Below are 14,227 nucleotides of genomic sequence, written 5' to 3'. Positions count from 1 at the left end.
CCATGACTCTTTTGCATAACTTTTTCATATAATCCTATTCCAACAATGAATTCTTAAATGAATAAAAAGTGTCCTACAAATACTAACTCCCTCCAAAATCTTACCTATAAAAGTCTTACATTTCCCATCAAATTTTAGTAACTCATTTTGGGTTCCCAAATTTTAGGAACTCTTTTCGAGTTCCCAAACATGAATACTCCTTTGCCTACATTGTTGGAGAGCAAAATTTTGAATCTTGGTAGTTAAATAGTATACATACTCCTTTCGTTGCTATGTTGGAGTTGCCCTATAATAGTCAATGATCCTTTAAGTGGTATGTGTTTTGGGGCGTTTTCAATACTTTTTGACTTGAGGGGTGTGAAAAAGTTTTGTTTTCACGAGTTTTACAAAAAGAAAAGAAAAGAAGAGACAATTAATGTCTTAATCAAGGTGTTTTTGTCAAAAAAAATCATGAGAAACTCAAAAAAAGAGTTCTCCAAGCAATTTAAATTTGTGATTATTAATTAATATTTTGATGGTATCTGCTTTTCAAAATTACTCTGAAGGTCCCAATGAATAAAAAGACATGGAATTGAATTGAAAACCCTCCCAAATTAATTAATAGATGGGACGTCATGACTTGAAAAAAGATATATTATTCTTTACTGTCTTCTAGAAATGTTGGCATCATTTGATGCTTTGATTATCTTAAATCAGATTGGTGAGGAAAAGGTATAGAGAGGGGCAAAAAAACTGAAGACTTTAACAGAGAATTTAATTAAATAATCACTTAAGTAAACCCCATTCTTTGTCTTTCTTCTTTAGCCGAAAATAATGAAGAGAAACGCACGCAACCAATTTGCCATATCAATCATCATCCCATGCCCAATAAAAAGTTTATAAATTTCAAGGAAAATTAAAAGAAAATAAGAGATCCCAATCAAAAGCCACTGTTTACTTCAACCATTAAGAGAGTTGCACGTGTTGATGAATGATGCCCAACTTTCCCGGCAGGTCGGCATGTCTTCATCCTCCACGTACACCATAAAGTCTTTGATTCCATGGCATGATATGATGACTGATGCCAAGAAAGAAAGATCCCATTTTTCCTCCGAGCCGAGGTGTGTCATGGTGCAATTAGGAGACAGGTGTAATCGTTACTCCTTAGCCATCTAGCTCCATTTGATTAGAATATATTTTATCTGTAGAGTGTAAAGACAACAACCTTTTCCTGCATTGTTGAAACTTTTCTTGCCTTAATCGTTAAACAAAGGTAAGTTCCCCCCCTTTTGCATCCTCTGCTTCAATCTTATTTTGGGGTTCTGTTCCATATGTTCTGGAGGACCCAGTTTGTGATTTAGGTTATGAAATAGAGTTTGGTGGAGTTCATGATGATTTCGTTAGATTTTTAAGTCTCTGGAAGAGAGTTTGATTGAAGATCTTTGATGGGTTTTGGGGTTTCCGTATATGAAGACAAGAGGTGTATGATTTTCTTGAATGTATCATTCCTTTTGGTGGCGTGTGTGTTTTTGATTGTACAGTTGAGCTCTTCTGGTTCAGGGTTTGTTGTTCTGAGTAGTTCCCATCCCTTCAATGAAGGCCGTCAGCAACAGTGTTCCAGCATACACGGTCTTGATGGCTACAAAGCCAAGTGCCTTCGCCTAAAATCAAATGAACCATGTGTCTCTCAAGGTTATATTGATTATCTTCGCATTTTTTACTGCAATTTTGGAAGATTTCCCCCTTTAGGTCTCTCTGTCTTTTTCCTCTGGCTTCTAGTTTTGTTCTATCTATTAGGGAGCACGGCATCTGAATACTTTTGTTCTTTACTTCAAAACTTATCAAGACTATTGAAATTGTCTCCCACTATTGCTGGAATTACTCTGCTTGCTCTTGGGAATGGTTCCCCAGATGTTTTTGCCAGTCTAGCTTCTTTGATGGATAGCGGTACATTGGATATTGGGCTTAATTCTGTCTTAGGGGGTACTTCTTTTGTAACTTGTGCTGTGGTTGGAATCATAAGCTTTATGGTGCACAAAAGAAGGGTTCAAGTCAACAAGTGTGACTTGATTAGAGATGTCTCATTCCTCCTTTTAGTTCTTGCATCCTTGATTATCATCTTAACCCTCGGTCGAGTAAATCTTTTGGGTGCTCTGGGTTTTACCTCGATGTATATCGTTTATGTGATTGTCGTGTGCATCTCTCATGTCCCTTGGATAAATGGCGGAAGGGTCATGGAACTGGATGCTAATTCAAGTTTTAGTAGCGATTTAAGTGTACCAATTTTAAGTGCCATGGAGAAACAAGACCTTAATTTTGTAGAGGAGACAACTCTAGACGGTGATAATAGATTAGAAGCAAGGAATTGCTGCTTTCATACGAGAACATCAGCATCTTGTCGCATGCTTCTTTATATCCTTGAAATGCCTCTTGACTTACCAAGGAGATTGACAATTCCTGTTGTCTGTGAAAAGAAATGGTCTAAGCCAATTGCAGTTACTGCTGTTACATTGGCACCGATTTTCCTGTCAGTCCTTTGGAACCTCAAACATGAAAATGTTGCTGCCTCTTGTACAAGCCTGGTGGTTTACGGAATTGGGTTTCTGTTTGGGATAACATTTGGGGTTCTTGCTCATTTTTACACTGAGAAGTCAAGTCCACCAGAGCAGTGCTTATTCGTTTGGCTTGTTGGGGGATTCCTAATGAGTGTGGTTTGGAGTTACATTACAGCTCAGGAGTTGGTGGCCTTGTTAGTTTCACTTGGGTACATATTTGGAATCAGCCCTTCTATACTCGGCCTGACGATCCTTGCTTGGGGCAACTCACTCGGGGACTTGGTAACCAATTCGACAATGGCTATGAACGATGGACCAGAAGGGGTTCAGGTTGCTATCGCAGGCTGTTACGCTGGTCCCATCTTCAACATACTGTTTGGGTTGGGCATGTCTCTAGTCAGCTCATCCTGGCATCGGTACCCTTCATACATTTTAATCCCTAGTGAAACCTATCTGTTGGAGACTATGGGGTTTTTGGTGGTTAGCCTGCTTTGGACACTTGTGGTTTTGCCAATGAGAGGCATGAGGCTTGATGGGGTACTGGGTGGAGGGCTTTTGGCTGTATATATGATTTCTGTTTCTTTCAGGCTGATTCAAAGTTCAACCAGTTAGTAGCTCACACTAACTTAACAGGGTGTTCAGTGTAACTGGATATGGAAGATACACCGGATTACCGACACGTTTCCTGTATAGCAACTAAGTTTCTCTTGTAATCCTAATTGCAGCACATAATACTAGAACTACTTTGTAAATGAAAGATGTACATTTCCTTCCTTTCTGTGTAACCTGCTCTATATATGAACTTGTGTAAAGCTATTTTCAGATTCAAATATGGCATATAGATGCATTATTTTGCTCTCTGATTTGGATGAATTATGGCAGTAGAGGTTTATGTGGGGAAGGCAGTAGAGGTCTTCAATCATATAAGACAACCAATTCATGATATGCTTATACTTTGAACCAGTTATGAGTATTTGGACAAAGTTTGATGGGGTTATAGCTTCCACTTGCACCACCATGAGCACAACCAATAAGGTCATATGAAAGGATGTGATGGTGATGCAGCAGATTATTTATATTCAGCAGACACAGATGGTCCAACTACCTGTCTGTCCAATAGTTGCAGATGAAGCCAGTGATGAAATAATTGAGAATGAAAAGGGCTCATCAAAGGTGAGAACAATGAAAGGTCCCTTTCTTTTCTTCTTCAATTTTGAGCATCTAATTGGGCACCTAATATTCTTGTCAGTGTTGCTTTGAACGACATTGATGTTACTGAAAACTACACAAACTAGACAATTTACACACACGGAGATGGGTATATTTTTTAAACCGGGAAATCGACACCATACAAGTTCGTCATTTGACTATCCGACAATAAGATAAAATTAGGTCAAAACCCACTGTGTGGCCACAAGATATGGTTGTGATGAAAATATTGTAGCATTAAGAAGCCAAAATAAAGGTGATACATCCGGGTCATGTGGGGCGAAAATGACACCCGATTGTGTCATTTAGATGACGATGGTACATGTCAAGTTGGGCTGAGAAATGGACCCTTTTTACTGGATCCATTGGGTATGAAGTGGGTGAGACCGAATATTATCAAACGAAGCCTAGGTTTTCCACATCAAATCAAACAGTACTGCACGTGGTGCATGCACTGCCTTTCAAGTTGGAGGAACCCTCCAAAGTTTATGGGCAAGTGGATAAAGGAATATATGTTATTAACTAAAATATTAGTAATATTATTACACCTGAATGCTGTTTATGTAAATAATAAATGTTCTCAGGATTAAATATTCTGTTAATTTTAAATAATATTCAGGCTCAGAGCCTCAAACAAGACAATCATGTGTACACATAAAAGAAAAAAAGAAAAGAAAAATGTTATCTCACATCGAAAAGATGGAGTAGGAATTATTCATTCTTTATAATGACGAGTTCACTTATTTACAATCACTTAAGCCTTTTCCCTAGTTTGGTGAGTTAGGTTTAACCCATTTGTTAAGTTTCTGAGAAATAAAGTCATGCGGGTTCGATGTATTCACGGAAACCTGGATAACCCAAAACGAATAATATAATTGGTTGTTAATGAGGTGTGAATTTCAAACAAAAAAAAAGTTAATCGTATGTGCACAAAATGAAATCATTGTCTCTGACTTTGTTTGGAAATATGCACTAATTTTGACTTAGTACAAGCAACCAAAAGACAATTAGGGAATTAATTACTTCAATTTTGTTTTTTTTCCCCTCCTTTAAATCTCTGTTTAATATGAATTAAACAAAATAGTTTCCTCAATCAAAAACCACACATGCATTCATTAGTTGCTTTGTGGGTTTGACAAATTAACTTGAGAATGATGGATTGTGAGTTTGTAACCTCGCCATCAAAGACTTTGTCCACTTCTAATAAGCAAACAAAATATAAAAAAAGACACTCTAATTATGGTACTACATGTCCATACAATATCCAATAATGTAGTATGATCTAGCACAAAAGTACAAAAGTTCCACCATGCATTACCCTTTCTTTACAAAGGACACATCATCAAGTCTCAATAGACCAACAGCTTTGGCCACTCTAAGAAACAAAAAGCACAAGTAGATGGCCAAGAGTCCACTCCCAAGAACTCTCTCAAGCCTCATGTTTTTTCTAGGCAAAACCACAAGTGCCCAAAGTAATCCTCCTATGAGAAACCCTAGAGTCTCATAGAGAGAAGGGTCTATGGGGATTTCATAACAGGCTGGATACTTGGTCCAAGATGAGAAAACAAGTGAAATACCAATACCCATTAGTGTGTTAAACATGGGCCCAGCATAGCATCCTGATATGGCAACTTGGGCACCATTAGGCCCACCATTCACTGCCATGGCTACATTGGTTATCAAATCATTTAAGGAGTTGCCCCAAGCAAGGACGGTGAGTCCTAAAACTGAAGGACTAATACCAAGTATGTAACCAAGTGAGACCAATAAAGAGACCAATTCTTCTGCAATGACGTATGTCCAAGTTATGCTCATCACAAACCCACTTGCAAGCCAAAGGAGCAAGCACTTACTTGGTGGGCTTGACTTCTTTGTCGTCACACATGCCAAATTACCCAGAACCATCCCAATCAATCCTGCTGTAAAGTAGCTCACAAGACTAGTCCTCGAACCAAACTTGTTCTCTCCTTGTGAATTGCAAATTGCTGCCAAGAAAATTGGTGCCAATGTCACTGAAATTACAGCATATGGTTTCGACCATCTCTCCTCAGAAATAACAGGAATAGTCAACCTTCTTGGCAAGTATAGAGGGAGCTCCAAAGCTTGCAAGAATTTGAGGAAAAACCCACATGAAGATGAATCAAGATTGAGAAAAATCTGACCTTGTTTTTGATTTTCATGATCAAGATTGGCACTTGCTTCACTTACTGAAATGGGTTTTTCATCATCAACATAACCCAACAAGGGTATACCAATCTCCTCCGAATCACCTACTAAAGGAGAATGCATTTTCCTTTCATTTCTAGAGAAAATATACATGCTTGAAACAACACAGACATAGAGGAAGTAAATTGAGAGAAAACAGATTGAACCCCAGAAGTTGATTTTGCCAATGAAGATTATCAGAAGAAGAGAAGCAAGTGAGAAGATGAGGAAAATCACATCCCTAATGAAACTTGGCTTATCAACTGAAACATTTTGAGGACTAATTAGTATACATATAACCCCTACAACTACACTAGACACAAAAAATGCTCCACCCAGAACACTATTTAGCCCAACTTCTCCCCTACTTGAACTAGTGAAGGAAACAATACTAGCAAACACATCAGAAGCACCATTTCCTAGTGAAAGCAGAGTTACTCCTGCTATTGTTGGTGATAGCTTCAAAATTTTGGACAAACCCTCTAAGGAATCACAAAAGTAGTTTGCAGCTGTGTTACCCAACAAATAGAATAAAACAATAAGCCATAGAAGAAGTAGAGAGTGACCAAGAATTGGGGATTTCCCACAAGTGCAATAAAAGATAAACAAATAGTTTATGTACCCTTTTGTTCTGCATCCAATATGGGTCTTGACATACAAGCACTTGAGCTTATAATCAGTGTAGTCATGGAATCCAGTACACCCATCTGAGCTGGTATTCAGTTCTTTGAGAACTAAAGAAGATATGGTGTTTGGTTCTTGGGATTTTTTGTCAAGAAAATTAGAGGTTGTGAGATAGAAAGAGAGGAGGCAAAGGAAGCCTATGTTGAGTAATAGAGAGAGTTTCTTTGGTTGAGATATTACATTGAAATTTCCCATCTGAAGTGGATTAAAGGAAGTGTTGAAGTCTTGAAGAGTAAATATACATATTTGAAAAATCCAAAGCACAAAAGTTTGAGGGAATGAAAAATCATTTTCTTTTCTTTTTTGGCTAGATAGAGTGCATGTTCTGTATTTCAACAGATAGAGATGTCAGATGGGCGTATACATGAATTCGGCTACGCAACTCCAATGCCTGTCCTGGTGAGCCCTATCCCATGGAGTATAGTTGCCCTTTATTATTACTCTTTTTTTTTCACTGTTTAGATAATAAGGTAATTGTGTACCTTTCTCTAGGCATATTTTGATGAGTTGTAGGGTACTACTGAGGCAAATTTAATTTGGGTTCACAACTAAAAAAGATTCATCCCCAACGAACACGACTATCCCTTGTTGATTAATTTGGATTACCCTTTTAATATTAGATAAATGACTGCATAATTACCTTCTCTAAGTCACATTTCGAACATCAATACACGATTAGGCGCCTAATCTACTATAGTTTAAGCCCCATCCACTCTTACTTGTTCATGAATATGGTATTGCATAATCATTTTTGTTTTGGAGAAGTAGTATTTAGCACTAATTTTCTTGTTTAAATATACTGAAAAGGGGTTTTTGAGGTTTTTAACAATGTCTTTTGCTCCCATAGCTAAGGTGACCTTCATTTCTGGTGTGTGTTTTTCACAATATGCATAATTGTCTGTACCTCTAATAACTACATCCTAGGAAGCTTCCTGGCACAAGACAACTTCTTACCTTTGATGAAACAAAAGTTGAGACAACAGAGAAAAGGAGGGAACATGGTAACATTTCAAAAAGTTAATGAACATGTTGAAACCCTAATCATTTCATTATACTGAACATTGATTAAAGTTTTGAAAGGTTACATTATGATGTAATGAGTGTTAATTACCCGGACGGTTCGAGGAACTAATAGGATAATCTGGGAAGGTGCATATGTGAAGCCAATTGATAAAGATGAACATTCAAGTTCAATAGGATAATCTAGGAAGGTGCATATGTGAAGCCAATTGATAAAGATGAACATTCAAGTTCAATAGGATAATCTAGGAAGGTGCATATGTGAAGCCAATTGATAAAGATGAACATTCAAGTTCAAGATTTATGTTATAATTGCTTTGTTGATGGCTACAAGAGAGGTAGGCACCTAAAGGTTTCCAAACCAAACTTGTGTTAGTGCAAGTTTACATCAAAATAAGTCATTTTCACTGCTCCTACATACCTTATAGAGTGAGCAAGGTTTCTCTCTAAACATTGAACCACAAGTTGTTTTTTTTCCCTTCTGGTATGGATATTTGGAAAAGAAGGACAAGCACTCATACATTGTAAGGAAAGCTTCATCTAAAATGTTGTACACAAACTCTAACGGGACATTTGGTTCATAATTGAATGAGTGTGAATGTGACATGAGTTCGAGGTGAGTGTGAGGGGTGGTGCTATGAAATTAAGAGTGAGTATGAGTATAATAATTTTAATAGTATAATTTTCATATTACCCTTTTTCGTTTTAAAGAATAAAAATAATATTTTCTATTGTTTTAGTTCAACGGTTCAACTAATAAGGGTACAGTAGTGTTTTGCATATTAAAACTCATTATCCCTGTACATTTGTGTAGAAAAATTTCATTGTTATTTATAATTAGCATGTGCAAATTTCAAAGATTGATTTATTAAACCTTATCATGTGATGATTAGCTTTGATTATCAAAAAAAAAGGTTTGATTATATATCCACCAACCAAATAGTGGCTCAATTATCAATTCCTTAACAATTGTGCTAATAAAAGGATATAAATCTTAAGTGGGCCTTAATCTCCCCTCGAAATTATGTTGATTGGGCTTATATAAGCTATGGGTTCATTTTTTTAAAGACCTAACTAACTTGGGTTCACAAACTTAAAGCCCATTAGCCCATTTAGGCGGTTTGGTGGTACGATATCATGTCCGGAGGATCAGAGCCAGAGCACCAACAGAGCAGCTGCTTCTCCCTTCCGTCCATGGCGGAAGAACCTTTGAAAGTCAATCATCCAGATTTTCCTCCTGTAACTACCTCTATCTATTTCTCGCTAATGTATAGATAGCGTGTATGCCTTTCAGTCTCTGTATGTGTCACTTGCACACTTGCGCGTTTTTGTTGTAGGTTATATCATGCGATCCCTTTCGATGGTTTTGCTGTGTCCTTTGAGAAATTTTCGGAGGAATATAAGACAAATCATCTCGTAAAATTAAGAAAATATTGAAAATTACGCGAAGTAGTACGAGTTAATGCGTTTTGTTGTTATTTATATAGTTATATATATTGATTAAAGTCTATCTCAATGAGTACATGAAGCCATTTAATTTTCCTGGGATGCCTACAGTTGGCCAAATTTAAAAATTTTACATAATTACATTAAGTAGGACTGTAGGAGAAGTGATGTGGTTATGTGATTTTTCAAACTTCAAAGCTTTGCTTTTTCCCTAAATTGTTTCTCTTACCGTGAAATAGGTTGAATTCAATAATTAATATTCAGTCTAGCAATAGTTTTTGGAGGCTATGGATTCTATATTAGCAATAATTTGTTTCGTGAATTTGCAGTATTTGACTTACAATCATGCATGAAGGCATGGTTACCTGGTTAGGTATATCCGTATATCCACCTGTATGGAAGTGTAAGATTTTTGTTAACCATGGTGTAGTTGCTTAGGGATATATGATCCTGAAGAAATTTCATATTCGGAATTTGAAGAGGAGATTGTGTGTAGTTATTCTTTGGGTGCATCATTTACCACTCTGGCATACGTTTGGTTTTTTGTTACGTATTCTATGCAGCTATCGCAGTTAAAAGCCATTTTTTCCGGCTCTCTTGTGATGATTTTCTTCCTTTGATCCTTGAGATGTTATTGGTAATCTAAATTACCATATGAATGTTTCTCGACTATCATTTCCTGTTGTGCGTGCTCTCATTAGGATTCTTGTTTTTTATGTCAAGGGTGTCTGAGGCTTTGCCCTGGCTTTTCGTTTGGGCAAGTGTGGTCCCCTATCCCAAACGCATCATGCAATTACTAGGCCCCTCACCTTGTAGGTAGCCTGAAGGAAATTATAACTTCTGTTAGCTTGTTGGCTCCATACATATTATAGGGAGTTGCATATCATGATTCATGATAGTTGTGTTGTACTCAGGTTGTGACCTCAGCTTCATTTTTGGTTTGTTTGTGATCCTAACATTATCATAACTTGTATGTATATTGCAGAATACCGTCCAAGTGAAAAAACAAAAACATATTTTCAAACGGGCTAATTATTATTGATTTGGATATTGAGAGTAGAGCACTAAATCAACTGTAGCTCATAGGTTTTATTTACTTATTCGATAACAATTATCAGTTGCTAGATGACAAATTCTACGCATCTAAAGCATGATTTCCTAATCCCTGAACATTATCTTAGATAATCTATGCCCTCTTAGGAAAGAATATTTTCACTGAACCATTCTCTTCAGTGATCCTAGCATTTCCGTGGCCAGGGGAAATTCCAATAAATTTGTTGTTAATCATACTTTTCATGATAGAAGTACCGTCTTTGTTCTCTTCCTTCTCTTGGCTATTATTGCCAATGACTTGAAGAATTCCATTCTTATTTTCGACCTGAAAATCCTGTTTGCTGAAATTGGGATAGTTGAGTGTGATTTCACAACCTTCAGGTGTATGCTTGATTTCGAATGGTAGAGGCATCGCCATCCTGTCTTCAATTCGTGATAAGAGAGAGTCTTGTTGGGACCTTACCCTAGAAAGTATTTCCTTTATTCTGTTTGTTGACATATCCTCTAGGCTTTCTTGGGTTTCTTTTGGTATGTTTGAGATGTGGCATGAAGAGCTTCTTGTGATCTCCATCATGTCTTCAATTCGTGATAAGAGAGAGTCTTGTTGGGACCTTACCCTAGAAAGTATTTCATTTATTCTGTCTGTTGACATTTCCTCTCGGCTTTCTTGGGTTTCTTTTGGTATGTTTGAGATGTGGAAGGAAGAGCTTCTTGTGATATTTTGTTTTGTTTTGTTTTGAGTTCCGTTGAGTTTGGTACATTTTTATAGGAAAATTTACATTTGGTGCAATTAGTACTTTTATTTACTTTCAAAAAAATGATTTTTAACTAATTTATTGATATTGAAACTTTTAAATTATCCTTTCCTTCATAAGGCAATTATAGCCTCATCATAATGATATTAACTGCTTCACATTCTGCAATTCATTGTACATATGTATTGAAATCTCATTTGTTGATGTATTTATCTTCAGCGTGCATAAGCAACAGAGATTCATTTCTTGAACGAATTATGGGTATTGAAACTTTAAATTATCCTTTCCTTTATAGGGCAATTATGGCCTCTTCATAAATATATTAACTGCTTCACATTCTGCAATTCTTGTACGTATGTATTGAAATCTCATTTGTTGATGTATTTATCATCACGTGCATTAAGCAACAGAGATTGATTCCTTGAACATATTATCATGCCTTGTTTAATGTAAGATCTTTGAAATATTATGAATTGATTTTGGGCTGATTGATTTAGTTGTTCATGATCAGACTCATTTAATTTTGAGCAGAAGGATTGTTGATTTTAATAGACATCATTTTTTTGGGGGGGAGGGGGGTGGAATTTTAATTTTTTATCCTCTAGAAAATTCAAAGGGTCCTTGAAGTTAACTATGTTCAGTTTAAGATTAGTACATGAGTAACAAGAGTTACATGACTGACAAATGATTATATTTTGAATATCTGGGCCATCATGTCTCCCATAGAAATTATATCTATTGAGCCTTGGATATTCTTTTGGCTCATTGTTCCAAAGAAGTCAGCCCCTACCATTTACCAGACTCATCAGCCATTTAGGCAGTTTACCACGACATGATGTCTAGAACCAGAAGAGCATAACCATGGAGAGGTTTTCTCTGGTGTCCGTGCCTGAAGAGCCCTCTGAAATCAATTATCCAGATCCTTCTCCTGTAACTATCTCTCTCCTTCTTGATATAGGCACACACACACACACATATATATATGTATGTCTTTGTATGCTTTATTTACACATTTGCAAGTCTTTGTTGACGTCTTCTCATGCGGTCCTGCTTGATGGTTCTGTTGTTTCCTAAAAATTTCATGTCTTTAGAGCACTATTTTGGAGGAATATAAGCTAATTAATAAGGTAAGATCAAGAAAATATTTAAAAATAATTTAAGTTAGTGGAATTAATTCTTTTTATTGTTAAAGTTCTATCTCAATGAGTGCATGTAGCCGTTTCGTCATCATGGGATGCTAACAATTGGGCCAAATTTCATAATTACATTAAGTAGGAGAAGTGGTTCTGTTAAGTGGTTGTCCAATTCTTTTATTTTTCCCCAAATTGTTTCTCTTACTATGAAATCATGGAATTGTATAATTAATATGCAATGTTGAAATAGTTTTTGGAGGTTACATGCAAAAGTTCGGGCAAGATCAGTCGCTTTGCGGTGGGAACAAAGGCAGGGTTTGCGGTATCTTTGATAAACAGGAGGTTGGATATTGGGATGCCACTTGCATTGCATATTGAAGCGGTCAGGAATGGAGAAGAACCCATAAGTTTTGGCCCTGATGCAGTTCTTATAAATTTCGGAAATGAGTGGAAGCTACAAACAGTAATTGATGCAGATTATGGAGGTATTGGAATTTGATTAGTTTAGTGTTATCTTTGAACTGAGCTTGTGGGGTGCTCGTTAGTTGTTTAAATGTGAAGTCAGTATGATTTTGAATTTTGTTAACGCATGTTCTCTTGAAATAGGTGTTAGAAAGGCGGAAGGAGTTCATTTAATTCCAAAATTCATGTCGACTGTAGCGGTATGAGTTTCTTCATTCTCTTCTCTAATAATATTAATTTGGGACTATTGATGGTTCATGGAAGGTTGAAAATCTTGAAGTGGTTTGTGTGACAATTGGAAAAATTGGAAAAGAATAAGGGATTTTCATGTGGGATAAATACGGACATGAATAAGACACTAGTGATTGAATAAGGATTTGGTAATATCTATTCTTTCATTATGGTATATCATTGCATTTATTAATGATATAATCTGCATATTGGTGAAAAAGCTTATAGTAACTCTTACGATTCTCAAAACTGCAGTACAATGCGTTTGGATAAGTTACTCTTTAAAATCGCATGAGGGTAGTGATAAGTTGGGAATAGTTTAGTTGGAAAAGTGATTGTGATTGCCCTCTAGAATAGCCTTCATGATCTGGTGCAACTCCAGTAAGTGCCTCATGGACGTTGTGTATAGCCATTTATAGCAGCTGAGTGGTAAAAAAAAAGGCACTACAGTGGGAATCTTTTTATGGACATGATATTGGATTGGTTAAATTTTTGTCAACTCTTTAACTTTTATGCTTCTCCACATTTCCTCTCTCTTTATGGGAGTATATAAAATGTAGCGCTGGGATGATTAGGCTGTAGAAACACAGTCTGGTCTGGTTCTTATAGATATCATATTTACAGTCTAAATATAGTTGAAAGACTAAACGAGGAAGTCTTGTTATGGCAATGTAGTAATACTTCATTACTTTGTAGCTTTCCTATATTGTTGTTAATTTATCTTCCTGCCAACATTTGATCTGCAAATGTTTTAATGTGCTTAGCTGATTATAGCTTATTTTTCTTGCTTTGGCAGAGTTCTGGCGGCCCAGTTCAGATGAAGGTGGTTGGAAGAAGCGGAGTCAGTTGTATGTATATTGCTAAGATTTTGTTAGCTTTCATTTTGATGTTTATTGTTGGCGGAATTTTCACGTTTGGCCTTGAGAATCTTCCCAGACTGATTTTGTTCATCAATTCATTCTTGTAGAGAACAACTAGAGATTGTATATGAACCCACACACGTACCTTCATTTTATATGAACTCATACATGTACCTTCATTGAAGATTTTGAGTTCTGAGTAGGAATGAAATAAGGTCAATTGATGGTGATGTTAAGGTTTCCTAATCAAGAGTTGCAGGTATTTGACATATTACCCAAACGGGGGGGTCTTTGTTGCACTATGCACCTAGTAATGATGAGATCCCAACCGCGGGTATTCCAGTTATACAAGTTGTGCACGCATAGGGTTTCATATGTGTTATGTGGGACATATGAAGCTGACGGGATCTTTCGCGTCTAACTCAGCAAATGAGATTCCAACTTGACAAATACATGAGGGCATATTGTTTCTTAAATTTGACTAGTCAAGAGAATTGGATAAAGAGGAGTGTTGACTCACTCATTAGTTGACGTGGATCACATTACGTCACCAACTAGTTGTTGAGATGAATACGAGTCATCAACCTATTGGTCAGCATGACTCACAGGCCGGCCAACTCAGCAAATACACTGTG

The 14,227-nt window shown here is 36.6% G+C and overlaps 3 protein-coding genes across 5 annotated transcripts; 2 read left to right on the top strand and 1 right to left on the bottom strand.

The window, feature by feature from the left end:
• The first annotated feature begins 989 nt into the window (after positions 1 to 989).
• Positions 990 to 3,407, top strand: LOC120015873 (cation/calcium exchanger 2-like). The gene has a single exon (XM_038868364.1). It carries the CDS (start codon positions 1,425 to 1,427, stop codon positions 3,144 to 3,146), a length of 1,722 nt encoding a protein of 573 aa, XP_038724292.1. The 5' UTR covers positions 990 to 1,424; the 3' UTR covers positions 3,147 to 3,407.
• A 1,425-nt stretch (positions 3,408 to 4,832) lies between these two features.
• LOC119979909 (cation/calcium exchanger 1-like) lies at positions 4,833 to 6,938 on the bottom strand. The gene has a single exon (XM_038822531.1). It carries the CDS (start codon positions 6,825 to 6,827, stop codon positions 5,058 to 5,060), a length of 1,770 nt encoding a protein of 589 aa, XP_038678459.1. The 5' UTR covers positions 6,828 to 6,938; the 3' UTR covers positions 4,833 to 5,057.
• A 1,819-nt stretch (positions 6,939 to 8,757) lies between these two features.
• Positions 8,758 to 13,822, top strand: LOC120017212. 3 transcript variants are annotated; one of them, XM_038870360.1, is made up of 5 exons: positions 8,844 to 8,891; positions 8,990 to 11,836; positions 12,290 to 12,524; positions 12,646 to 12,701; positions 13,529 to 13,822. In XM_038870360.1, the coding sequence occupies exons 2-5, from the start codon at positions 11,768 to 11,770 to the stop codon at positions 13,697 to 13,699; spliced, it is 531 nt and encodes a 176-aa protein (XP_038726288.1). In that variant the 5' UTR covers positions 8,844 to 8,891; positions 8,990 to 11,767; the 3' UTR covers positions 13,700 to 13,822. The 3 variants fall into 3 exon arrangements, with proteins under 3 accessions (XP_038726286.1, XP_038726288.1, XP_038726287.1); XM_038870358.1 differs by lacking the exon at positions 8,990 to 11,836 and having other exon boundaries at positions 8,758 to 8,891; XM_038870359.1 differs by lacking the exon at positions 8,844 to 8,891 and having other exon boundaries at positions 8,908 to 11,836.
• Positions 13,823 to 14,227: the final 405 nt, after the last annotated feature.

The sequence above is a fragment of the Tripterygium wilfordii genome, chromosome 15, assembly GCF_013401445.1.
Source record: "Tripterygium wilfordii isolate XIE 37 chromosome 15, ASM1340144v1, whole genome shotgun sequence".
NCBI classification, from domain to species: domain Eukaryota; kingdom Viridiplantae; phylum Streptophyta; class Magnoliopsida; order Celastrales; family Celastraceae; genus Tripterygium; species Tripterygium wilfordii.
The sequence above is the reverse complement of the archived record's forward strand: the minus strand, read 5'-3'. Positions and strand labels throughout refer to the sequence as shown.